The sequence below is a fragment of the Condylura cristata genome, unplaced genomic scaffold (genome assembly GCF_000260355.1).
Source record: "Condylura cristata isolate star-nosed mole 26May11 unplaced genomic scaffold, ConCri1.0 scaffold00002, whole genome shotgun sequence".
Classification (NCBI taxonomy): Eukaryota; Metazoa; Chordata; class Mammalia; order Eulipotyphla; family Talpidae; genus Condylura; species Condylura cristata.
In genome coordinates, this window is record NW_004567103.1 from 66076288 (window position 1) to 66103787 (window position 27500).

Genomic DNA, 27500 nt, shown 5'->3' on the forward strand with positions numbered 1-27500 from the left:
TTCCATCACCCCAATTCCCTTGGCTTTCCATGCCTGTGGCCACTGACCTATTCTCTCATTGTGTAGGGGGGGTGTGTTGGGGGGTGGGGGGTAGCATATGGACGGGAGAGTGCCATTCTCGTAGAATTTGTGCCACAACAGCTTTTTAGCAAAGTTCGCTTTCTTGAGCTCCATTTATTTATGCATACAAGAGCTGGGGTGCATGTGTGTGTTGGGGGGTGGGGGGTGGGAAGGGTGAGAGGATTCACCAGAGACAGAGTGGAGAGCAAAAGAGGCAGATCCACGGAAATACACTGCTGAGGGGAGTAGTGGGCAAGACATGTGGGTCACTTCCCTGGCTGGGGATAGAACTTGTGCCTTAGTGGCTAGTGATAGCTTGACAGCACTGAGACTTAACCCCTGAACCACCAGGGAGGCCCCACATTCTTAATTTCTTAATTCATGTTTCCTAACTTCCATCAGGAAACCATTTTATTTTATTTTACTAAAGACTTATTTATTTATACATATAGAACTGGGGTATAAGCCAGAATTGTGGTGGGGGTGTGGGGGAGGGAAGAGATAGAGATACACCAGAGACAGAGTGGGGTGTCGAACAGGCAGATATACTGAAATACTGCTGAGGTGAGCAGCAGGCGGGTCAGGAGAGGTCTGCCACGGCATATGGGTCACCTCCCTGGCCAAGGATAGAACTTGTGCTGCAGTGGCTGCGATAGCTTCATAGTGCTGTGCTTTAACCTATTGTGCCACCAGGGAGGGCCCTGGAAGCCATTTTCGTCTCTAACTTTGAACTACTCCTTCGTTAGATGGTCTTCTTATAGAATTTACTTCACTTTCTCTCATCGAATTTAAGTAACTAAAAGTATGTTTTACCTCAGTAAATTGTAGGCTACTTAGGGCAGGAATTATGTAGGGTCTTATTCACTTGATCAGCACAGATCCTGGAATGGTCTAGATCAGAATGATTTTTTATTAAAGATTTATTGATTTATGCATACAGAACTGGGATACAGGCCAGAGGTGCAGGGGCAGTGAGAGAAGTCACCAGAGACAGAGTGAGGAACAGAACAGGCAGATCAACAAAGTACACTGCTGAGAGGAGTAGCAGGTGGGTCAGAAGAGGTCTGCCATGCCATGTGGATCACCTCCAGGGCTGGGGATTGAAATCGCACTGAAGTGGCTGCCGCTAGCTTGCAATGCTGTGTCCTAACCAGCTGTACCACCAGGGAGGGCCCAGAAAGATTTTTTTTTAAGAAAGTAGGGAGTGGCAAACAATAACTGGGTTTCCCCTTTATATTTTCATGTTCACATATTTTTGATAACTGGCTTGAAGGTTTAACTAGACATGTTCACCTCTCATTATTCTAGTGTTCCAAAAGTGAAAGACCCAATTACATTTGACTGGCCTCCAGTCTTCATATCTTTTCTGTTCCATCAGTCCACATACTGCCTTTAACTCTTTCTCATTGTCCAAATGCCCTTCATAGAATGCTTAGTTGTCCCTCGGTATCTGTATAAAAACTAAACATTCCTCATTCTGTTATTAAGTGCCATCTCTGTGAGAGTAGTATCCCATTCCCATCATATCAAAACCTTGGTAATATCAGAAGAGAATAATAATGATCCCAATCTCTGAATCATTGCCCTTGCTATTCCTTGAGACCCTAATCTCTCACCCCCTTTTTTGTGTCATCCAAACTTTACCTGCCCTTTTCTTCAGGCCCAGCTCACATCACTTAATATGGTCACTCCGTACTGCCCAGGCCACATCAGTCTCTTCCTTCTCTGAAATCTCTAGGGCCTCCAGTGCATACCACTATTTTTAACATATTGACTTGTTCTTTTATGTCACTTGCACCTATTTCATCTAGCTAATTTTGTGAGCAGAAGCAATTAATTCAGTGAGAAAATGGAGGTAAATTTTTACAGTATCTACATTATAGGTGTGTTAAGGTAATGAAATAAATAATGCCTCTATTGGCCTTAGTAACTGCCCCCAAAATATTATTTAAAATATTAGAAAACAACTATTCTGTTTGCTTCAAAATATCCAGTAAAGCAGTGAACATACCCGGTAAACCTTTTGACTAATAAAATGAATGAATGATTATTAGGTGGAGAAGAAATGGACTCTCAGAAAGGAAGCCACAATAGTGCTTTAGAATAGAAAACATTCTCTGTGGAAGGGAGTTGTAAGTCCAGTAACTTCAGAGAGAGAAACCAGGATTTAAGTCCTTGAAACCAACTTTGTAAAGGCAAAGAATAACAGTCTAAGAATGGATCACTACTTTTCTCCAGCAAAGTTAGATGAACAGCAGAGCAAATTGATTTGTAACATGAACCATTGAAAATATTGATTTATATTAATAACATCCACATTGCATTTAATATTTCCACATTGGTTGTAATTTTTTTTTTTAACAAAGACTCTGGCTTCCAAATGAGTCAGATTACAATGCAGAATGAATTGTAGAATTTTTAAGAGTATGTGAAAAAGCTACTATGTAAGACTATTCAAGACATGGAAAAAATCAGGCGCATAATCAACATGAGTTTGTGTATGTGCTAGTAGTAACAAGGATTCTAGTGGAGATCATTAGCGTTAATGTGAATCCATGTGCATATCAAGACCCAAAGAGGCCCTGATGTTTTCTACTTTGAATGTGTGAAAGTTATATTTACTCAGACAGTCTAGTTCTCTAGTTATAAAGAGCTATTAATAACTACCTGCGTCTTTGCTTTCATTGCTGGGAATAGAAAAACACCTTATATCTAGAAACTGGGCAAGACCAATTTAGGTCTCAACTTTAATCTTATATATGAAGAAAATGATCGCCCTAGAACTAACTATATTGGCTCTAACTATAGTCATTAGCAAGCCTCTAATATTTTAAGAATGATATACAAATGACTTTACATTTGAAAGGCAGTGTTGTTTTATGATGCTCCAGATTCTAAAGTCAGATAAACTACATTTGAAATCTGTCTCTACCAATTACTTAATTGCATGAAGTTCAGTATATAATAAATCTTCATACTTACATCAGCAAAGTAGAAGTTATAATTCCCTATGTACAAAGTCTCATGGTAGGAATTAAAGCTAGAAGTGAGCTTTAAATCATTTTTATTCATTAAGAAATAAATGCATTCAGAACTGTTTCCTCCCATCACATTGGTTCTTCATTAACTTCTCTAGAAAACAAAAATACAACATTTAACAGATTTGCAAAGGAAGGACAAACCAATCCATTTTGAAGGCCTTTGCCAGATAGATTCCTTTGATATCTTGGAAAACTACCCAGACAAATTGTTAGATAAATTTCTTTTTTACTAATCTAATGCATTTTAGATTTCAATATGGTCACCAAGAAGTAATGAATGGTTAAGGTTCATTTTTCTTCATCTTTATCCAGCATTTTTTAATATAAAAAAGGATTTATATTTGTAATGTTGATGAAACTACCAAAGAGTTTCTCTTTACTTGGTCACCTGGCTAACATTATGAGTCATATCCTGTTTTAAAATTTTTCTCTCATAGATGACCAAATAAACAAATCATAAAGTGTTTGTCACTTGTTAACAACTACTACAATACCAATATTCATTCTTTCAGAGAATACTTTGTGTGCAAAATTTGAACTGAGCCTTGAAAATGAAACTTGAAGGGGATAGAGGATAAAGCCCTTAAGGAATGCAGAATCTTATGGTGCAATAGGAAAAACCAAAATCATAATGATAGGAAGGCAAAATTAGAAAACAAATAATTATAGCCTCATTAACTATTCAGGTCAATAGGCACTTAGGGAGACCCTACTAAGTGCAAAACATTTTTTAGGCATCGTGAAAGATACAATGACCAAGAAATAATCTGTTATTAAGGATTTGTCTTCAGTTGGGTTTATAAAATAATGGAGGTGAATAAGAAGTATGTGTTAAATGTTTTGCACAAGATTAGGACATATTAAATGCTCTATTGATGTTTGACATTATTATAATTAGTGACTATAATAATTTATATGGGCTAAGATTTTTTATTTGAAATGCAGCAAACTAAATAGAAGTAAGTGAAAAGTGTTCAATATTGCAGAAGACTTGAGAGTATTGGGTCAAGTATTGGAGAAGAGAAAATAGATCTTAAAGAGATACAAGTTTCAAGATAAGTTTTCTTCAGTGCAAAGCTTTATTGAACAACCTTAGTGCAAAAAGAAAGAGAAAAACTGAAAGTGAATAAGGAGACTGGATAAAAGATATTATAGAAGGCTATCAGAAGAGTTGTGAGAAAATAGCTTTAGATGGTAGCCTTTGCTGTAGGCAGAGACACATCTTTCTTAGCATTAAGATCAAAAGAAGGGAAAATGATGATCAAGAGATTTCAGTTGAACTTAAGTAGCTTAGGGAACTTACAGTTTATATGGGTTCCATTCTTTGAAGTAAATAGGAAAAGAACTTAAGAGGTGATGGGAAAGGGATGGGAGCAGTTTGAGAGTAAGGCTGTGGAAAAAATATGAAGATCCAATTATCATTAAAGATACCATACTTAAGTAAAATAGACAAATTAATATGCACAACTATTTAAATTTCTTAGGTATTTAGAATATTCTAAGAATAGAGAAATTAGGCTGGATTTTAGTTTGGCAAAGAATGTTACAAGTACAAGAGACAGTAATGGAAATGATTTTAAGATCCAAGTTGAACTGAGGCAAGTCAACTAGAGTGGGTGAGCTGGACTCAGGGTCTGACTATCACAAAGTACCTGTTTTCAAAAGATAAGGACCTGAATGATGAAGGAAGCAAAAGGTTGAAATCAGAGAGTGAAAGTTACAAGTTCTGGTTCATATGTTTGAAGTTATCCAGATTTAGTCCATGTGGCTATAGAGGGGCAAAGCACAAGGAGGCCAGATTCTGCATGGACTCTCTCTTGAGTAACGAAGTACCACAGAATAATGGAGATGGCATATTTATGGAGCAAGTATCATTTTAACTTGAGCTACATAGGTAGTCTCATAAAATATGATGGTGAAATTGAATGACTTAAATTTCAAAAAACTGTAGTTCCAGATTGGAGGCTCCTTGAGGGTAGAAGTTAAATTTTCTCTCTTCCATTTTCCCCCTTGGTAGTAGACATAATGTTTATCCAGCCTTGATGGTTGACAAACATTGTCTGTTGAGTTAGCTTATAAGCAATTAAACATAAATGATAAGTGAATTAATAAAGTAGGAATGCTGATGTGAAATGGTAGTGTGAACCAAGGAGTATTTTGCCCCATCTTTGCTGTGTGTTAAGACAGATGAAATCAGGAATAGCTCAACTGGAAAGGTCTGTGAGTGATGCGATATTATAAAGGGATGACACAGTTTCATTTAATCTGAGGAAGTGGAACACATGTAGGAGGATATCATTAAGCATAGGGGGAGATAAACAAGTTTTATATGAAATGGAAAAGCAAAATGAACCGTGAATGAAGTTTTTTTCTTGGCTTCTCAGCCTAGTTAAACTTGAGACACTTTTTATTTACCATAACAGTAGTAGTTAATAAGATAAAAATTCACCTTTAGTGAATTTCATTAATAAAATTCACCTTTGCAAGATGTTTTATACTTATGCTGTGTTGAGTGTCTGTAGGAATATGATTAAGAATATGATATGTCTAAGTTAGCTGAATAGAATTTAGAAATGTTAAATGGGAAATTTAACATAAAAAAAGTGGAAAATTTGAAGAACTATTGTGATGTTTTCTCTTTGTCCCAGTAGACCCAGACAGATTGTGAATCACCTAAGTAAATAAGTAAAACAAGTACCTACGATTCAGAAGAGCAGAGACAGTGAACAAAAAATAGAAAGAAAAAATGTTTTAAAAAACAATATTTTATTTATATTAAAGTAAACATCTACATTGACTTTCCCATATTAATTTTATATTATAATGCTATTTAGAATTACTTGTGATGTCATAGTGATATTCTCAGCATTTAGGACTTATTTAAATTATATCACGTTAGGTAGGCATGATGAAAAATTTAAAAGATGGGGTCTCTCTCCTCACATTCTCTTTCTCTTACATAGTAAGTTATAACACAATGGAAAGAATAATTGCTGAAGAGTCAGGATAAATTAATTCAGCTTTTTCAGAAGTTATTTGGATAACTACATTTGAATCATCTTTACCTTAGTTGTATCATCTGTTAAATGAGAAAATTAGAATAGAAATGTCAGGCTCCCCCCGCCGCCACCACCCTACCCTTTATTCCAATGAGATTTTACTAGAAAACATGAACAAAGAAAACAAAAAGAGTGGTTATGTTAGCTGGCATGGGAGTGTGGGTTTTCAGGGTTCCTGCCTCATGATATTATACCTGGTGTCTATGTCTTGCTTGGGCAACCTGCACAATCACAGAGTCCTCACCTTTGCTTTAATGCTCTGCTGTTGGATTGTGTGCAGAGGTCCAGCACACAGGACTTAGGTCTAAGTCGGACTTAGACCTAAAATAGGTATGAGGGTAATAGCATAGTGCAAGCCAGGGTGGCCAGGGGTGGGATCCTGGATTCACCACCACCTAAAGCACCAAATAGAAATGCCAGTTCTGTCCAGATTTACAGGATCTTTCCTAGATCCCTCTGATAAAGATCTAGATCTTGGCCCGCCTTAGTGGCCCAATGGGTTAAAGAGCAGCACTATGAAGCTATCCACAGCCACTGCAGCACAGTGGCTGTTCCATGCCTGGCCAGGGAGGTAATCCACATGGCTTGGCAGACCTCTCCTGTCTTGTCTGCTGCTCCCCTCAGCAGTGTATTTCAATCTGCCTGTCCTGTTCTCCACTTTGTCTCTGGTGAATCCTCTCACCCCCCACACCTCTGGCCTGCACCCCAGTTCTTACATTTATTATAGATAAATAAATCTTAAAAAAAAAAACTAAATATTAAAAGAAAATTCTTGTATTAGCAAGAAATATCATGGAAGAAGGTATAGCTCCCTTAAATTGATGGTGTTAGTGATAAGGAGGCTAGCAAGCAGCTCATTAAGTACAAGTACTATGTGTTATTAGCAAAGGAGAAAGTGGGGAACAGAGTAAGAAAGTTTCTGTATCTTTATTACCTTTTTTGATTGAATAACTTCCAGTGCCTATTATTACTCTTACATGGGATTTAAATTAAAAATTTAAATTAGCTAGCTCTCTTATATGGGTAGCAGAAGTAACACAAGTTGATCACAAGGTATTTCTCAGCAAGAGTGGAGTGGATATATAGTGTTAATCATTTGTGCAAGATCACTTTATCAGATAATTCCATTAGTACCTAAATACTTAATGAAGAGAGAGTCCTACTATTATAAAGCATGTCATTTTCTTCTTGTTTTTGTCTGTCACATTTTTATGTATTACAGGAGTTTTGTCATCCAGTTTGATATGTCATGCAAATCATCATTTAAAAAATTTTGTGTTAATTTCATACGAGTTTCAAAAAGTAAAATAGAGAAAGAGATAGGTTTTGAGGAGAGAAAAACAGAAGTAGCTCTTGGCAGGTTAGACAAAATGGTCATTTTATGACTATCATCAGCATACACCAAGAAGAACTGGCCACTTCCTGGCTAGTGAATGTTGTGGTTTTATTAGTTTTGTTTTGAGATTAGGAGCAACCAGCTTCACTTCACAGCAAGAGTTACCACAAGAAGGAACTAATACACCAAGCTTTGAGCATCTCCTTCATTCATTCATACAAAAAAATTTTTTAAAAAGCAACTTTCCTACTGATGTCATCTATGATTTCCAGGTTGTCCAATATGTTTTTATTTCCCCCCATAATCTGGGTATATGGTTCCTCCATCAAAAAGCTGTGTTGCTTTAAGTGATTTTATTGAAAAGAATACAGATACTGACCTGGCCAGTGAATGAAAAAAAAGAATCAACAAGGACATTCATTCTTCAAAATGATGGAAGTCTGAAACTTTGAGGATCCATCTCATTTTACAGTTGAGGATATAGGGATTAAAAAAACATACAGTAGCTGAACCAAAGTGAGGAGTGCAGTGACCTTGAACCTGGTCTAACCACTGAGTAACATTGAGCACTGAGTGCCAGGCCCTATGGTAGCACAGGTGATGCAAAGAATAAGACATGAGTCATGCTATTATTAGCTTGCAGACAAGTAAACAAAAGATTGCATGTGATGTGACAAGTTTAATGACTGAGGCACATAAATGATGTTCAGTAGTGCAGAAGGAAGGTGTGAACTAGGTTTGAGCCAAGAAAGCAGCCTGAGATGAGAGTCTTTCTGTTATTTCTCCCAAAGCTATGTTGTTACCAAATGCCTGATTTAGCCAGATGAGGCAGAGAATTGAATTCCTAGGTTCTTAAACTGGTCATGCAGCAGAACCCCTGGAAGGGCTTACACACAGGTTGCTCACTCAGTAGGTCTGGGGTAGATCCCAAGAATTTGCTTCTGAACAAGTTGCCAGATAGTTCTGATGCTGCTGGGCTGGCATGCAAATCATATTTTTAAAAATACCATCTTAGAGCATCCTCAGGTGTTATGTGTCTCCACAAAAAAAAAAAAAAAAAAAGAAGAAGAAGAAAGAAAAAGAAAGAGAAAGAAAAAAAGGCATTTGAAAAGAATACTGAATCACTGAGCAAAAAGTCCTTATTTTATAAATCCCCTCTAACATAAAATAAGTCTAAGAGTCTTTGCAGTAATATATCAGCTCTAAAATTTTAGATGGCACAGTAACATCAAAGAGCAAAGCACATTATCTAAGATGGAACTTTTTAAAAAAGGTGTGGATTCTGTACTGATCCATCGCCATCAAAGCTGTGTAAGGGTTAGTAGTCGCTAAGTCTTGATATTTGTAATCCTTAATATAAAACCTCATTTTAAAATTAGACTGTGTCCCTGACTGGGCCGCTTCCTGCAGTTTAGGGAGATATTTGATCCTGTAGAATACTACAGACTCCCATCCCCCATTCCTCCTGCCACTCTGTTCCCAAAGCTCTCACACACGGGGAAAGCTCTTTGGCATCTGCACGTGTTCCCTGGAGAAAGCCATGTTAGAGCAGGCATGGAGAGACCAGCCCAATGCTGCACTAATTCCAAGAAGGGAAGAAAACTTGGTCACTCTTGACGAGCCTTCCCTGGCTTTACAAACACCTCTGTAGCAGTCGGAGGCTCTGCTGGGCTGCCCGTGTAGCTGTGTAATGAAAAAAAGATAATCCCCTTCCTTCACGGTTCTTTTTAAATATCTGGTGCCAATATGTGTTTTGGAAGCCTCTGCAGAAAGGCACACATGCATTTTTAATGATGAAATGCTTATATTTCATTAATTAGCCTGCTTTAAACAAAGTAGCCATGAGAATTTATATACTGCAATCAATGGTGAATATGGACTTCTTTGGGCTAAAAATTTCAATAGAAATGACTAAATTAAAAATAATTTTTGTGTTTTCTAATCACCTAAAATGTTATGCATAAAGGAACTTTTCAGAAAGATGATTAATAGCTACTTAGCTTTGGATCACTTCATCAGTTCCCTTTGTCTTGACGTATGAAGTAGCTAAGTCTGTGTGATATGTAATTTCTGTGTTACACTGAGAAGGTGTCTGCCCATAGGCATATACATCAGCTCCCCTGTTCTTAATATATGTATATTAATATGTCTGTATATTACAGAGTCATAACCATTTTATGTGTATGTCTCTAAATAGGAGAATTGCAGAAGTGGGAAAAAGTTCTAAGTCCACATTACTATGTCCTCATTCACACTCCTCCTCTTGGGCACTAGTACACACTCAATAAGCAATTAAATAAAGGAATGGATGATTCTGGTCAGTTTTTTACATATACTTGATTCAGTTCTTCTAGATACCCCAAGATATTTTCTTTCCCAAAAGAACTATTTATTCATTTTGATGTTCATTTAAATGACTTAGCATAATATTCAAACATATTCCTTTAACTGTTTATGGGTAGTAGATCAGTGAGAGAAGATTCTGTCTTCCTACATGGGCATAAGTTTATTAAAGGAAGTAAATGGGGGGAAGATCAAAGGTAATGAGATGAGAAAAGAAAGAGTAAGTATCAAGTTCTCATAAATAGCTACTTTATAAACATTAAGTACAATTTGCTTTCTGAGCTTTATCCTAAAACCACTTGAGTGATAGGGAGATCAATAATATTTCTCTTTTATTTGGAGTTCTGTTAACATTGCTTGTATCTTAGGTAATTTTAAAGTAATTCCATATTAATATTTAACATTAAAAAGATAATATCTCTCTGAGATAGATGTAAAGGTGCTTATGAACGTATCATTAATAAGAAAGATTTGTGAGATCGACCAAAAGATTTACAAAAAATTTAAGGTTTTCTGATTTGAAGAGGCCTAGAAATTTACCCTAACATTGTTAAAATATACACCACAATGAAGAAACATTTCTAATTAATGAAGTTCTTTTCTTGGAAAGGGAAAAGTTTACCTAACCTTAGGGAAGGTTGAGCTGTTTGTAAGACATGAGGGTAAATTTTAGGACTAAATGCAAAATCTCTAGAGAAGATCTAGGAAGAAATCAGTTGAGATTTCTCATGAATTTTGTTATGATTTGATCAGTAATACCGTGCAAATATCCTTTGTCAGTGTGTTTTGGCAGTTCTTCCAAAAGGCCCAAGGAATGAAGAGGATAACAGGGGGAAAAAAAAAAAAAGGAGGAAAAGAAAAATGAATTTGATTTTGCACTAGAAAAATGTAGTAGGGAATTCTATAACTTTTTAGCATATATTCTACCTTATTCCTATGCCTACAGTATTACAAAATCCTTATAAAAATCAAAGCTATAAACTCCCAAATAGAATCAGAACCTCATCCTTTCCAAAAATTTTGTGGACAACCAAAATTCAGTTCTATCATTTGTTTCAGTATCATGATAATTAAGGTGATGTTTAGATGTAAGAAACTGAACCAACATAGCTTAAGGAAAGAGAGTTTTTCTGTTCACAGATTCTGAGGAGGGTTGACAACAAATTGGTTGGAAGGACAAAGATGATCCCAGGAACAAAAGTCCAAAATGTACTGTGGGACTTGCCATCTTTAGAGGCCTGAGATTGGTTCACTTAAGGTGCAGATTAATCCACTGTGACCCCGGGAGCAGAACCATGCAATAAATGGCAGTATCCCTGGGTAACAGAAGGGTTTGCAATAGGCGAAATTGGGATCCATTGCCAGGAAAAGGAGAATGTTTTATTTCTGGGCAGAAAAACTCTGTTACATGTACCCACAGAAACACCAGCGAAGAAATATAGCATATCCATGGTGGTTACACTAGTCTTTAGCCCACTTAAATAGACCTAGATGTGTGAGATATATAACTAATAGCATAATTATACCCCCTGAAGAAAATCTTGATGGAGCAAATAGATTTAATGGATTGAATACTAACTTCTTCATGAGACCTTTTAAAAATACTCATCTGTACCTTATCAAACTCTTGCAAATATTTATTATCATCATTACACAATTTATCACATAACTGTTCTACATTTGCTTGCATAATAAGTCTAAGCCCCTAGCTCAACTGTGGATATCTTATACTTCTTTTTTTACTAGAAGATTTCTATGAGATTAATATGAAGGACATAATTTTTTTTCACAATCATTCCATTGAATGGTTCTTGAGAGCCTACTAATTTCTAGGCAATATACGTGATGCTCAGGATACAGAGATAATCAAAGATGATCCTTAAAGAGAGCACATGATTTGAGATCTTTTGTCCCCATCACACTTGGCATCAAAATCTCACATGACCATATTTGATCTAGCAAGTGAATTGCCTCTCCAAACACCAGCAGAGTATCTAGATGCAGTTTAGTTTGCCTATCCAGAAAAATCAGAATTTTCCTCCCTTTTAAGCCGAAAAGGCTATTAATGCAAATCCAATTGAATTTGCATTTGATTACATTTCTGATGGAAACATTCATATGCAAATGAAAATTCATGCGAAGATAGCCAGATAATTCAAATAGTTGCTGAAATATCAAGATAAAATTGGGACATTAAACATACATCCGTCAGTTTTGCTAGGTTACACTAAGGATCATCAAGTGGGACAATGTTCTTGTAAAACTTAAATCCTGTCTTTAACATTTGGCAATAGTCAAATACTTCTGAGTTCAAGAAGGAACTATTAATGTTACCTTCTACAGAGAAGTTGGTCACTGGGCAAAAATCAAGTTACTTGAAAAAGGTTTGTTTTGGATCTACCATTTTTCCCTTTTATCTTTTTATGCCTTAAAAGCAAAAGATGATTTTTGGAAGATCCAAAACAATCAACAAGATGCAAAACAATCAACAACTAATGTGTGTGTGGTTTGACAGGTCCTACTACTTCTCCCTAGTAATTTAATGGAGCAAGTTAAATGACATCATCAATATACCACCAATAAGTATCATTTAAGAAAATATCTATAGCATCATGATTATTTACAGCAAAGTGATCTTAATCAATGTATTCTTACCTAAGATTCTAAGAAAGAAGTTAAATAAAATTTTAAGATATATAGTCTTGTCCTCTATTACACATTGTAAGCCATTCTATTTGAAGGAATACAAGTGTTGGAATTAGGCTATCGGTGCTGTCACAAACTGGAGTGACAAAAGAGAAAGCTTTGAGAAGATGGTGTTCAGGATCATTAGCACTTATTTAATAGTGTACAATGAGTAATGTTCCTCACTTTCTTTTTATTTGAATCAAAGTTTTAGTGCATAGTTTTAAAGCTTTTTAGAATTCCATTGCTCCCATCTTTAATGAATGTCACTAACATCATAAAATTTGGAAAACCTAGAATTATGAAAGAATTTTAACCTCTCCCTCCTTAACATACCCAAGACTGCCAGTCCAGTGTTTTTACTCTCAAATGCAGCTACAACTCATACATAGTTTTCTCCACCAATTTCTTAATCTTTATATTGATATTTTGCCCAAACTCTGGCAAGAGCCTCTTACTTATTTCCCAAAAGCAATTTTTCTTTTCCTCCAGTGCCTAATAAACTGTAGCCACAATTGTCATTTAAAATGGCATATAATCCATAATTCCATTCTACCATCTTCTTATATTCTCCTGCAACGTCTGCCTGCTTCTCTTAGAATAAGCCTCAAATCCTTAACAAAGATACCACAAACTCTCTGGTCTGGTTCCTGCCTACCTCTCTACCCTTACATCAAGCTATTCCCCTTTTACCCTAGCCCTGTCCATTCAGATCCTGAAATGTTCCATGCTCCTTCCAGCCAGCTCATGTGTGCACAAGCTGCTATCTCTCCATCTTCTTGCACCATTAGTTAACTTCATGCTTTCACAATTAAAGCTCTCCTGATCTTTCAGTTATTTCAGTTACTTCGTTCATATCACCAGACAACTTTCTCTCATAATACTTACTTGAATTTGTTATGCTGTTTTTATTTTGAGATGATATCAGTTAACTTGATCACTTTCATTGGCTTCCTGAGGGATAAGACTAGATCAGTCTTTTATTTATTAAACAAGACATAGAGCCTATTCCATTCCAGACATGCAGTAAATACTTGCTGAATTAACGGAAGATTCTACTTTCTGTTATTTTCATCTATACTCCGCTAATTCAAAATACTGAAGCTATAAAATAGAAGTACAAATTGGCTATTTTACTCAAGCATCACCCTGCCACAAATTTCCAAAAAGAATTAGTATGGCACATACTGCGGTATCATCTATGGCAGAGAAGGTAAGAGTGAAGAAGGTAGTGTATAAAAGTAAATTGCTCTCAAAAACTCTGAGCGATTCCATCATTAATTGTACTAGCAAAAAACACCCCCTCCCCAGTTCCTTATGTAAAGAATACTATAACAGTCACTTTCCCAGCTCTGTCTTAGCCATAGACAATTTTATTTAGGATATGTAAGCCACAGTTTATTATAGAAACATACCCAAAGGTTTCAAATGTACAAAGTCTTGTGGCCCAAGTGCTGAATTTAATTTACAACTATTATTCATTTCATGGTAACAGAGTTATAATTACAAAAATGTAGCCTTAGTTCCCTCTGCTACTTTTATTTCTATTTGCTGTGAGCTAAACATTAAAATTATAGGAAAATGTAAACTGCCACATTCCATGATTTTTTAATAAAGTTGCAGTTATCTTTCTAGGACTATCTGTCCTATCACATCTGTCTCAGGCTGAATAGTTCTGGTCATCTGTGATATTCAGAGCATGGAGGGTTAAAAGCTTATATTTAGCAGCAGGATATGTCTGTGGTTAGAAATGTTAAGTTTAGTGGACAACATAAAATTCAATATACCTTTCTTAAAAGAAAAGGAAGCTTTGGAGAGACTACATCTTTGACTTCATATTATCTTTCATGTTTATGAATATTAGGAATGTAGTTCTGTTGTGTGTTGTTTTTTTTTTTAATTTTCCCTACAAACCATTTGAAAAATTCTTTCATTTTTGTGAATTATGCAGACTAGTATTCTAGGAAGAAGAAAATAAAATGTCCCTTCTGAATTTAAAACAAAGTGTCACCTCTCTTTTTACTAATGCTCTAAGACTAAACATTCAGTCAATAGTTGGTCACCTCTGACATTTCTTACAAATAAACTATATGCTGTCTTTTTACTATTGAACCTTTCTTATTAACAATGATGTAAGACAACTTAGGCTCTTAGGAAGAAGATCCTGAACGATATGTCTTATACTTTTATGATTTCAGTTAAGAATGCAAATTGCACATCAGACTTTGAGGAATACTTTGCCAAAAGAAAACTGGAGGAACGTGATGGCCATGCAGTCAGCATCGAGGAGTACCTTCAGCGCAGTGACACAGCCATTATTTACCCAGAAGCCCCTGAGGAGCTGTCTCGCCTTGGCACGCCAGAGGCCAATGGGCAAGAAGAAAATGGTGAGGCTGTAATTCATTTTTAGCCACTACACTGACCTCTGCAGCTGTTACAATTACAAATGCACTACATGCCTGGGTGTTTACCTTAAAATTTGAAGAACAGCTGCAGAGGCATGGAATTTCATGAGCAAAGATTAGAACTGTAATTTTAGGGTATTGTGAAATTTTTTTTGTCAGCAAATTTGTGTCATTTGTACATCCAATAAAGAACAAGAACAATTAGAGCCTATTTCTAAGAGATAAAAATATCTAAATTGATTTCTATCATTCTGAGATATGTCACTTTGCAGGAAAAAAAAAAAGTTTAGCAGTAGTGACCCCAGCCTTTTGTTTTTCTCCAGGGACACCTCAAAACTTCCTCACAATGTGAATTCCTGAGTCATATGTGACTAAAGGTTTACTAGGAGTTGCCAGTCACCTAGAGAGAATTTCCTCCTTTATCAGCTCTTTAAATTCCCCCTCCTCCCCCCACCCCCCCAAAAAAGCTAAAGTAATTAATTAATTTCCCGGCGCAGTGTGAGTTGATTCCGACAAGTCTGGCCTGGGTGTGAGAGGGGACTGGTGTGCGCGGAGGCCGAGCGCGATGATGGCACTCTCATGGAGCAGATTGCAGTGATTCCTGTCATACCATCCCGGGCAGTCAGCCCATTAGCTGCCATTGATTTACTGACCTTTTGGCCTGCTTCTCTCCCTCTCGTCTCTCGGCTACAGACCTGCCACCTGGAACTCCAGATGCTTTTGCCCAACTGCTGACCTGCCCCTACTGCGACCGGGGCTACAAGCGCTTGACATCACTGAAGGAGCACATCAAGTACCGCCACGAGAAGAATGAAGAGAACTTTTCCTGCCCTCTTTGTAGCTACACGTTTGCCTACCGCACCCAGCTCGAGCGGCATATGGTGACGCACAAGCCAGGGACAGATCAGGTGGGGGGTTGGTTTTAAGTGATTTCTTTCTATAATAACCCCTTAGAGAAACGATATTGCTTTGATTGGCAATCATTATTAATTTTTCATGGCATTTTGAAGATGCAGATCTTTTAATGGTAATAGCTTTAATTGAGGTCTAAATGATTTTTTGATGGTCTCTTCTAATATGATTTAATAGTCTTATGTTCACGATCGAATGAGTGTGTTAATTTCTAATTTAGAAATTTTATTTGCACTTTAACTTGACTTTAGTTTCATTTTTATGTTCCACAAAAAAAGTGAATGAAATTGTAGCTTTTTAATTATACATTATTAAACATCTCAGCAATTTTAATTCCATTTTTCACCTAGTTTTACTTAGAAATTTTGTTCATACAGGATCTAAGTCATATAAAAGAAGTCTGCATTTCTTTGGCTTGCCATATAACACCTTCAATTACTTTGAGTATTTTTACAAGCTGCTACTCATTTATGAAATTTAATTAAGTCTTTTAAGGAAAATAAAAAAGCTTATAACATATACGTGTACATATATCAAATAAACCGGGTTGATACTAAAATGTTGGATGCACATTAAAAATGATCCCTTCTTGACATGCATATTTGTAGCTAAATATTAAATTTCCTGCCTCTTTTGGCTGTGTTAAAAATAAAAACTCTACCTTAAATAGGCAAGCAAGGCTTCTTAAATCCTCAAAATGATTGATTTACGTGTCCCTTAAATGTTTTAGCAAAACTGCTCTTTCTGCCCTCCTGGGAGAATTGACTGTGGAATGAGATTATGATGTGTTCAGAAGGTAAAAGAAATCGTGGGCCTCATGTCCCAAAAACTGACCCTGCAGATCTAGAATCACACTATATACGCCTGGCCCCCAGAACTGTTTCAAAAGTCAGCAAATAGGCTATTCTATAAAATTCTTATGCTTTTTATTTCCTTGTCATCTTTATTTTCTTTGAGTAAAGAAAATGAGAATAAGCAAGCCCAATCAAGCAATGGTGATACTATATTATGAAATTTGTTCTTTTAAGTGAATGTAAATCATTCCATTTCTAACTGATTGGGCTTGTCACCTGAATATTTTTCAGAATTCAGTTATAAAAACTATCCTTGCATAGTTACACTTGTATAACAGTTTATCTCCACTCTATGCTTATATGCACAAAAACTCTAGGAAAAATAAGTGCCTAGATGTTTATCTAGCATAACTGCATTAAATTTCACATGCAGAAATGTGATTGTGTTGGCGCATTATGAATGGTAGCTTTGGTGTTGAAAAGTCCCCTCATTTGCTCATGGCATTTACAATTAGTAAATTAAAATGATTGTATCATATTAACAGTGGCACAACTAAAGTTTATAGTAGTCCTCTGAGGGCTGTGGGGGGAGACAAAGCAGCTGTTGCTGTTTGTTTATGCAACTCAGCAACATATGAGCGCTGGTCCCTCAATGGCGCTCGGCGGGCTGGGCTCCGCTTGATCTTTGAAGGTTGCTGCTGTTTGAACAAACCTCCCTGTGTCCCATGTAACACCATCTGTCTCACTAGGAATGTGGGAAGATTCAGCACACCCTAGCAGTTGTCATACCGTTTCTGTGCTGTCTTTTTGCAAAAGGCTTTTGTGTCATTGCTGCTTGAAAAAGGCTGACCTCCTACCTTGAGTATCCAGAGTGGATGACTGTATTTTTTTTTTCTTTTCAGAATTCTAAGTCACAGTGCTTTTTTCCCCCCTTGTTCAAAAAGGTCAGCTGTGTTTGATTATATCTTTGCTGCTTTTAACTTGTCTTTTCAGCAAACTTTTTTTGTGTGTGTTCCTACTCCCTAATACACTACTAAAAAGGAAAATGAAAAGTCGTTGAAGTCTTTCCTACTGGCCTGTGATAAAACTGTTCAAGCAGCTATAACCCAAGATGTTGTCTCTTATATTTGATAATGAATCAAATCTGCCATGCAACTCCACAGGACAAGCAGGGTTTACGTTCGCTACTAGAACAGTGAATGGGATGTTTAAACGTGCTTATCATGTAATGAAATATTTATTTCAAGATTTTCTTTTTGTTTGTATGTGTGTTGTGTTTTATTTATTTGCTTTTTTAAAATCTGATATTGCTTCAGTATAGGACACACTCTCAGCCTTATACAGAAAATTTGTCATTTGTCATTTTTGTGTGTGTGTTGAGGGGGTGGAAGGGTGACTTGAAGACTGTTTAGAAATTTCAGTGTTTATATATATATATTTGTGTGTGTGTGTACATGTATATTATATGTGTGTGTGTGTATGTATATATATATATACCACCCCCCCTTTTAAAATAGTCTCATCCCACCAGGGAATCTTCAGATTTTAGAATTTGCAGTAAACACAGAGAATCACAAATACCTTTACAATTATATTTTCTCATCTTCAAAGGCTCAAAGAGACATTTTAGAAGACAGACTCCATAGATAATGCTAAAACAAATGTTGACTACACATGTGTGAAAATGGATTTTTTTTTTAAATTTTATTGCCAGCATTATCACTTTTATGGCAACTCTGAAAGATTGGACAAATAAATAAACATGTACTCAAACCTTTTGGCCTGAATGAAAAATAAAGGTCTTTCAAAAATATTTGGAACAAATTTCCTTTGTTCCTCCTGCTTGAAACTAATGTCAGTCTTTTTCCTTTTGTAGCACCAGATGCTGACCCAAGGAGCAGGTAATCGCAAGTTCAAATGCACGGAGTGTGGCAAGGCCTTCAAATACAAGCACCATCTGAAAGAACACCTGCGAATTCACAGTGGTGAGTAGCAGACTCTGGTGCTCACATTTACATTTTGGTCGATTAGGAGAGTTTTAAAAGATTGTTTAAAATTTACACCATCCTATTTGTAGTTTTTTGGAACGACCCATTTATTTTATAAACTATGTGTGCCTGTCTTGTCTTCCTGAGACCTTATGGTACCACCAATAGTGTTGTCATATAACAAGAAGAAGCTATACTTCTGAAAAATTGCAAATGTTTTGATTTATTGCCAAATCTAGAAACTCCTCTCTGTCTTTTTGAAAATCTTTCTATAGGTTAAAATTTTTTGACCTGAAGAAATTCAGCTGCAAAGTCTGAAGAATGCTCATTTTTGATACCTAAGCATGAAAGAAAAAGTTGAAAAGTTTTGTATATGAGCTTTTGCATGATATATGTTCTTAGAAGCTTGAGAGCTGTATATTATAAAACAACATCCTACCACTTTATAACTATTTTGATAGCTCTGCCAAGCATTTTATTACCAAATTGGATACTATTCAAAGGACTAGTTGGATTGGTAGAATCAATGGAATCCCCAGAGTTGATTAAAGCTATAGCTAGACTTCCCTTTAAATACTGTGACATCTTTATTGTGCTATTGACCACACATTAATCTGACACTGTTTAAATAGGAGGCCACCGATGGCGAGATAAGATTTGGGATCTTGGCTGAAAAAAAGCATAGATAGCCAGCACCTTCCACTCCTAACATCTTGAATTATGTCCGTTCAGGGTAAATAAAACCCAGAAATAGTATGGTCATATAATTCTAATCTAAGCCCCTAAGTTGTAGAGGTACCCCACACTGTTCCTTTCATTTGGTTTCACAGATTCTTGAATAGACATTTGCAATTGTTATCCAACCCGAGAAATGTAACATTAATCTTTAATTATCATTTTAGGTGAAAAACCCTACGAGTGCCCAAACTGCAAGAAACGTTTCTCCCATTCTGGTTCCTACAGTTCACACATCAGCAGCAAGAAATGCATTGGTTTAATCTCTGTAAATGGCCGAATGAGAAACAATATCAAGACGGGTTCTTCCCCTAATTCTGTTTCTTCTTCTCCTACAAATTCAGCCATTACCCAGTTAAGGAACAAATTGGAGAATGGAAAACCACTTAGTATGTCTGAACAAACAGGCTTACTTAAAATTAAAACAGAACCACTAGACTTCAATGACTACAAAGTTCTGATGGCCACACACGGGTTCAGTGGCACTAGTCCCTTTATGAACGGTGCACTCGGAGCCACCAGCCCTTTGGGAGTTCATCCGTCTGCTCAGAGTCCAATGCAGCACTTAGGTGTAGGGATGGAAGCCCCTCTACTTGGATTTCCCACGATGAATAGTAATTTAAGTGAGGTACAAAAGGTTCTACAGATTGTGGACAATACGGTTTCCAGGCAAAAAATGGACTGCAAGGCTGAAGAAATTTCCAAGTTGAAAGGTTATCACATGAAGGATCCATGCTCTCAACCTGAGGAACAAGGAGTTACTTCTCCTAATATCCCGCCAGTAGGTCTTCCAGTAGTGAGTCATAATGGTGCCACTAAAAGTATTATTGACTATACATTAGAAAAAGTCAATGAAGCCAAAGCTTGCCTCCAGAGCTTGACTACTGACTCAAGGAGACAGATCAGTAACATAAAGAAAGAAAAGCTGCGTACTTTAATAGATTTGGTCACCGACGATAAAATGATTGAGAACCACAACATATCCACTCCATTTTCATGCCAGTTCTGTAAAGAGAGTTTTCCTGGCCCCATTCCCCTGCATCAGCATGAACGTTACCTTTGTAAGATGAATGAAGAGATCAAAGCAGTCCTGCAACCTCATGAAAACATAGTCCCCAATAAAGCCGGAGTTTTTGTTGATAACAAAGCCCTCCTCTTGTCATCTGTACTTTCTGAGAAAGGAATGACAAGCCCCATCAACCCATATAAGGACCACATGTCTGTACTTAAAGCATATTATGCTATGAACATGGAGCCCAACTCGGATGAACTGCTGAAAATTTCCATTGCTGTGGGCCTTCCTCAGGAATTTGTGAAGGAATGGTTTGAACAAAGAAAAGTCTACCAGTATTCCAATTCCAGGTCACCATCACTGGAAAGGAATTCCAAGCCTCTCGTTCCCAACAATAACCCCCCAACAAAAGACTCTTTATTACCCAGGTCTCCCATAAAACCTATGGACTCCATTACATCTCCATCAATAGCAGAACTCCACAACAGTGTTACGAATTGTGATCCTCCTCTCAGGCTAACAAAACCTTCCCATTTTACCAATATTAAACCAGTTGAAAAATTGGACCACTCGAGGAGTAATACTCCTTCTCCCTTAAATCTTTCCTCCACATCTTCTAAAAACTCCCACAGTAGTTCTTACACTCCAAACAGCTTCTCTTCTGAGGAGCTCCAGGCTGAGCCTTTGGACTTGTCATTACCAAAACAGATGAAAGAACCCAAAAGTATTATAGCCACAAAGAACAAAACAAAAGCTAGCAGCATAAATTTAGACCATAACAGTGTTTCTTCGTCATCTGAAAACTCAGATGAGCCCCTAAACTTGACTTTTATCAAAAAGGAGTTTTCAAATTCAAATAATCTGGACAACAAAAGCACGAATCCAGTGTTCGGCATGAACCCATTTAGTGCCAAACCTTTATACACAGCTCTTCCTCCACAAAGCGCATTTCCCCCTGCCACCTTCATGCCACCAGTCCAGACCAGTATCCCTGGACTACGACCATACCCAGGGCTGGATCAGATGAGCTTCCTACCACATATGGCCTATACCTACCCAACTGGAGCAGCTACTTTCGCTGATATGCAGCAAAGGAGAAAGTACCAGCGGAAACAAGGATTCCAGGTAAAAAGATGCATCTTTTGCTCTGAAGAGATCATGGAAATTATATTACTTAGGTGCATGTAAGGGTGAGGTGGGAAGCCTTAATAAAAAAAGAAATCAAATGCTTTATTTTCCATTGAAATAGAAAAGGTTATTTTCAGTCACACCTAAAAGTGAGTGGTCTAGGAAAAGAGAAACAGTGGCACACTATACTAGATAGGCACATTTGCTTTAGAAAAGATAAAGAACTTAGTATTTATTTTTGAGATCTCTTTAGATTGCTCCATCTACTTTTAGACTGATGCATTGACAATAGTATCTTGTTGGACTTACCTAGATACTAAAACTTAGCACTTATAATAGTCACCTACTTTTACAGATATTCGTAATGGCAATCATGCACGTGCAAATGTGAACTATACTTGACTTTATTCATAGAGAACAGTTTATTTTGGAGGGTATTTTAAAAAATGCTTTCTACTTTTCATGTGACTTCTTATGTAATTCTCAAACTAGGAAATAATTTATGGCTTTCGAATATAAAAGCAGGTATATTTTAAGAACATCAAGGATCATTGCTGTTTGCAAAATAAGAGCATAAGTAGCAGAGCACCTCATAACAGCTGTGCTAGTATTCCAATTTACAGTACATCTGCCCTCTTTGTAAATGTATTTAAGCCTATTTAATCTTCTCTAATATTAATTAGTGCAAACGTAGTCTAAGAAAACTGAACTGTAGGCTAGCAAATGGAAATGTATGTTATCATGCAAGTTTGCACTCCTTTGGATCAAGACAAAATAAATATCAAGAAATTTAATAATTTACTGATCCACATTCATTATTGCTCAATGCTGAAGGCTGTTTTAACATAGATAGAACATTGATAAAAAGTGTTATTAATATTCCTTATTTCAAATTAGAAAATTAAATATAAAAATATAGCTTGAGGCCTTTAGTTGGTAGACATACATTTAAATAGATTGCATAATAATAACATTTTGTACCTAAATATAAAATTCAATTAAAATAGGGTTTCTACCGCTACAAATCATTTCTAAAATTAAGCACACTGGAAAATATACAAATCCTGATGTGTAATTTCCACTCATGGATATTTCCTAACACAGAAAGAAAATTAAGAGTTTAATTTTTTTTGGTTTTCTCACCTTCAGAATTGAGTATTTTGTGTTGTTGCAAAAACAATAAGCTCTGCTGTCTAAACAAGAGAAGGTTAAAATTGTGTTGAAATGTGAGACCTCATGTTCACAGAAAGTAGTAATTTCGAAAAACTAGATTGATTAATGTCAGCATTTCTGCAGGTCTCCAAATGTCAGCTGTGCAAAGTTGTTTGGTATAAACACAAAGAAAAGAAACTGTGTTGAACTGTGTGATTATATCACAGGGAGAATTGCTTGATGGAGCACAGGACTACATGTCAGGACTAGATGACATGACAGACTCCGACTCCTGTCTGTCTCGAAAGAAGATCAAGAAGACAGAGAGTGGCATGTATGCATGTGACTTATGTGACAAGACATTCCAGAAAAGCAGTTCGCTTCTGCGACATAAATACGAACACACAGGTATGAGTGACTTTGACTAGCTAGTTAGAGCTTCCCGGCCTGCTGTACATTTCATAATATTTAATGAGTACACTTGTGCAACATAAGATGTAGCATATGCTGATACCTTCAACAAGGAAGAAATAATGCTTTTGCCTAGCTTACTAGGACTTTTTTGTTGCCTGTTTATTGGATCATTCATGTGTTTATGAGTGTACTTGTCTTCATACCTTTCACAGTAATCTGTAAACCAGGTTGATAAATCACATTCAAGGTATATTTAAAGGGCCAGGGCAAGGAAATGGCATAATACAAGTCAGTTGTTGAAAATGCCTTCAAATTCTTAAGTCGTAATCAGCCTATATATGTAAATTTTAGTAATAAACAATTCAATTGATTCTGTGTTAGTTTCCTCATCACCCATTGAGTCAGCCACTATCTCCGGGTGATTCTTCTGGTTCATTTTTAAACAAAATGGCCATTTTTTTTTTTAATAAAAAAGGTGTTACAGTGCTATGAAAAAGTAATGGGCCAAATAAGTAAAGTAATAAACCACATGAGCTCCTGAAACTACTTACACTTGAAAGATTAAGACTTTCTGAGTTGACTTCATTTATGTTTAGTTCATACCTTATGAAATTGGAAAAATTTTACAGAGTTGACAAGTTAGCAGCCCTATTCTTGCCCCTGAGTAGAGAGAGAATGGGTTAACTTTTAAAAAGAAAGGTGAAGTATCATAACTTGAAGCAACATTCATTCTGAAAATCAAGAGCTGCTCTGTAACTGCAAAGTAGTTCGTGTCCCCCACTTCCCGGCTTCTCCTTGCAAACTTGACTACTCTCATTCCTTGTAACTCAGTCTCTTTCCTATTCCTCACCCATCTCCAGTTTTTACCCAATAGAAGTTTGATATGCCGTCCTGTTCTTATAAGGGGAAAAAAAAGACTGTAGGATTTCAGCCACAATATTGACCATGGTGAGGGAGGATGACAAGAAAAATTATATTTTAAACCAGGAGGTTTGTTATCAAACCTTACAATATAGAAAGGGAAAATTAACTTTAACATTTTTGCTTTGGGGATGAAAGTATTGAAGAAGCCAAAAAGAAAAGGCGGAAACATGAATACTTTTGGTTGCATTTTGACTATCTAAATACATGGTACCCCTTTTAGTGATTGCAAACTATTCTTGGAGGCACTTGGACCCCCTTCTTCCTTACTCCTCATTGTATATACAAAAGGCAGCACAGATAACCAGAAACAGCCTGAGAATGGGGGGAAATTTGAGTGAGTTCTATAAGCTGTGTTGAGGGTATTTGAAAAGAGAATACAGTCGATAAATAACAGTGGCATTAATCCAACCAACCCAGTTTTCTTTTTCTTCTAATTGTCTGATATTAATTGTTATTACTTTAAAAGTTCAGCTAATAATACTTTAAAAAGACTAATTTGAATAGCATGTCCCAAGAGTTTATTCTTATGTGATATCATTGTTTGAAACATCAAAAATATCCTACATTTGTCTTTTAACATAGCTATCAATAGAAATTTTCTGTAGTACATAGTCCTATTTAAGTATTTATAAAAATATGTTCATACCTAAATTTACTTTAATATTTTAATCAATTCAAATATATTTTGTATTTCATTATTCAGCTACAATAGGCACATCACTGAAGGCATCTTTCCCTCTCTGATTGGTTTTATTATATGACCATATGCAAACTCTATCATTTACTACCTGGTGAGTGTAAAACTTTTATTTTAGTGAGGGCTATCATACATATTGACCTCCAGTCAATATCTTTATTTCTTATAAATTAGATAGTCCATAAACTTCATAGGTAAATAGATAGTTGAGAGACCCAAAAGTTGACAAACACAGATGAACACAATCAATCGGAAAGATTAAAAATAAAATGTTCTGATCCTTAAAGATGAGAGCTGCTGCCTAGATACTTTGCCTAGCAACAAGATGCTAACCACCCAGTGGTTTCTCTAACTTGTGATTAATTATCCTCCTTTGGCTTCCTAGCTTGTCAAGTTTCCAATGTGTTAACTTTTTGGTCTCTTGACCAAACATCTCATGACATTACTTCTGTCAGCGTCTCAGGTTCCATCAACATGAATTCCTCATGAATGTTCTGTCACTATGGTATATGTGGAAATGCAGTCCATTTTCCTTTCCTTCTTGTGCCCTACAAGCCTTTTATTTGCTCATATTATACATCAAATAGTTTGAAGATATAGTAATCTGAAAATTATAAGTTAGAACAATCTTTAGGCTGTTTCTAAGGTTGGAAATGAAATTGAACATTGTCATTCAATGACAAATGACACCAAAAGGTGTCATTGATAAAGTGTATTTATTACATGTCTACAGTTTAGCCTATAGAAAAATACAAACTAAGAAGGAAATTATGAGTTACTTATTCCTGTGCTTTTCTCCCCTTGACCTGTTTAATTTATTTCTGAGGCAGTCACCAAAGACATAATATTTAGTTTTCCATACCAATGATATATTCCTTTTTTGCTCTTCTTGGGAACTGGGATTGGGACAGGGGAAGAAAACACTACATGTGTTTGACTTCACTAGACTTAATTGTCACAGAGAACGACTATGTAGTAAAAAAAAAAGTCTTAATCTCCTGTTAGGCTCTGTCAAAAACTCACTTTAATCTCACTCAAAATTTAATTTGACATCGATTGAGTACTTTGTCTATTGAGACTGTGGAAAGTGCTTTTAAACCTCCCTTGTTTGGAAAAGTAATGAAAATATTTTTACTTTTGACTCACAGAGTCAGATTTTAATGAATAACCAGTCAATTTTGTTTCTCAGTTATATAACGTTTTTCAAATCATAAACCTTCCATTTATTACCTTCAATTATCATTCTACCTGTCAGATGAATCATGCACCTCAACAGTAGAGGAAAAAATTACCCTAAAAAAGTTTTGATTCACTCAATGTCAATTTTGAGTTTTTTCTGAATCTTGTTCATGTGGAAATTTAATTTTAGGACATGTTGAGTTGAATCAGGTAACCAATCAAACAAGTTAAAAAGAGATATATGCTTGAGTCAGTTCCTATTTAACGCGAATTTATTCAGTGCTTATCAGTGAAACTTCTGGAGAATAGTAGATTATTTGGTTAAGGTACATGTCAAGACTCCTCACCCCCCACTCCAAATTCTGTCCTTTGCATGGCATAATAGCTAAACATTCTTGCAAGTTGTCACTTCATAATGCAGAATGAATATATTTGTATTATAAGCTTATTGCTTATGATCCAGTGAAGTCCCTGAACATGGATTGCCTGTAGCCATAGAATAACAGACTGCAGCAATGTGGGTGTCCTGCAGGCATTTCCAGCAGTCCTTGGAACTTTTCCTATCGAGTATGTGTTTTCTCTTAGACCATTCATCTGAATTGTGTTCCTTTCAACAAGAGAAATCTATATCCTCTGTAATGTTCATTCAAATGTATGAAGTGACCTAACAGACTGACCTTCTTGTGCTTCTCAGCTGACGAGACATTAGCATCCAAAGAGGGTTCTACCCATGCATGATTTAGCAACTAGCATGCTTTAGCAATTAAAGTACCAAGAAATTTTTGATCTTTAATTTTCTTCTTTCTATTCAGACTTATTTCTTACACGTATTCTGCTCCTGATACATGCCTCATGCTTACAACTTGGATTAAACATGTACAAATAAATTTATCTAAATTAGTTGAGCACTATCCATGTGCAATCTTTGTAGTAAACACTGTACCTACAGTATCTCCTTTCTTCCTTATGCCCAGTTTTCAAGTTTAGTCCTCAAGTGAGCTCCATTTAACCAACAAAAGCTTTCATCCTCAGAGACCTTTACATGCCTAAAACTGCACAGCTGGTTCTAAAAGATGGCTCTGAAACCAGGCAATCAGAATGCAGAACCCATCTCTCTTATTTGACACTGCACCGTGATGCACCTATGAATGATTGACAATGTCAAAATCATCTATCCTTGCTCCTGATAGCATCCTTTTCTTCAAGGTCCAAGTGCACATCTAAGAGACCAAAGCCGCACAGTGTGACTTGAAGTTTTCTGGAAGACAAAACTTCTGTCTTTTCTTCATTCTTTTGCTTTTTTCTACTTTTGTCCTGTCAGATGGGAAGGCAGGCTTCTTTCCAAACTTCTGGCACTCCATTCATATGCTGTTGTTAGGTTTATCCCATCTGAAAGATCTTTTCCAAAATAAAGGACTGATTCTTGTGCCATTCAAATTATACTTTTTTCCTTCAGCCTATTAGCTGCCTTTAGGTAGATCACTAGAATCTTCCTTTTCCTTTTACAACAAGGAGTCACAGCAGCATCTTTCTCATTTCTTCTTACAGGTAAATAACTTCTTCCTACTCTAATATTGTGCCTTACCACATCTGTCATCACTAAATTTATATTGGGCGTTCCAGTAAGATAAAGGCC

At 36.3% G+C, this 27500-nt stretch overlaps 1 protein-coding gene across 3 annotated transcripts in view; it reads left to right on the forward strand.

Annotated features, from left to right (window-relative positions):
• Positions 1–27500, forward strand: part of ZEB2 (zinc finger E-box binding homeobox 2) — a 133556-nt gene that overhangs the window by 99164 nt on the left and 6892 nt on the right. For all 3 annotated transcript variants that reach the window (XM_004674676.2, XM_012726605.1, XM_012726609.1), the window contains exons 5-9: positions 14723–14911; positions 15623–15837; positions 18512–18620; positions 19526–21495; positions 22878–23058. In XM_004674676.2, coding sequence (XP_004674733.1) covers positions 14723–14911; positions 15623–15837; positions 18512–18620; positions 19526–21495; positions 22878–23058 — 2664 coding nt within the window. The remainder of the gene's footprint in view (positions 1–14722; positions 14912–15622; positions 15838–18511; positions 18621–19525; positions 21496–22877; positions 23059–27500) is intronic.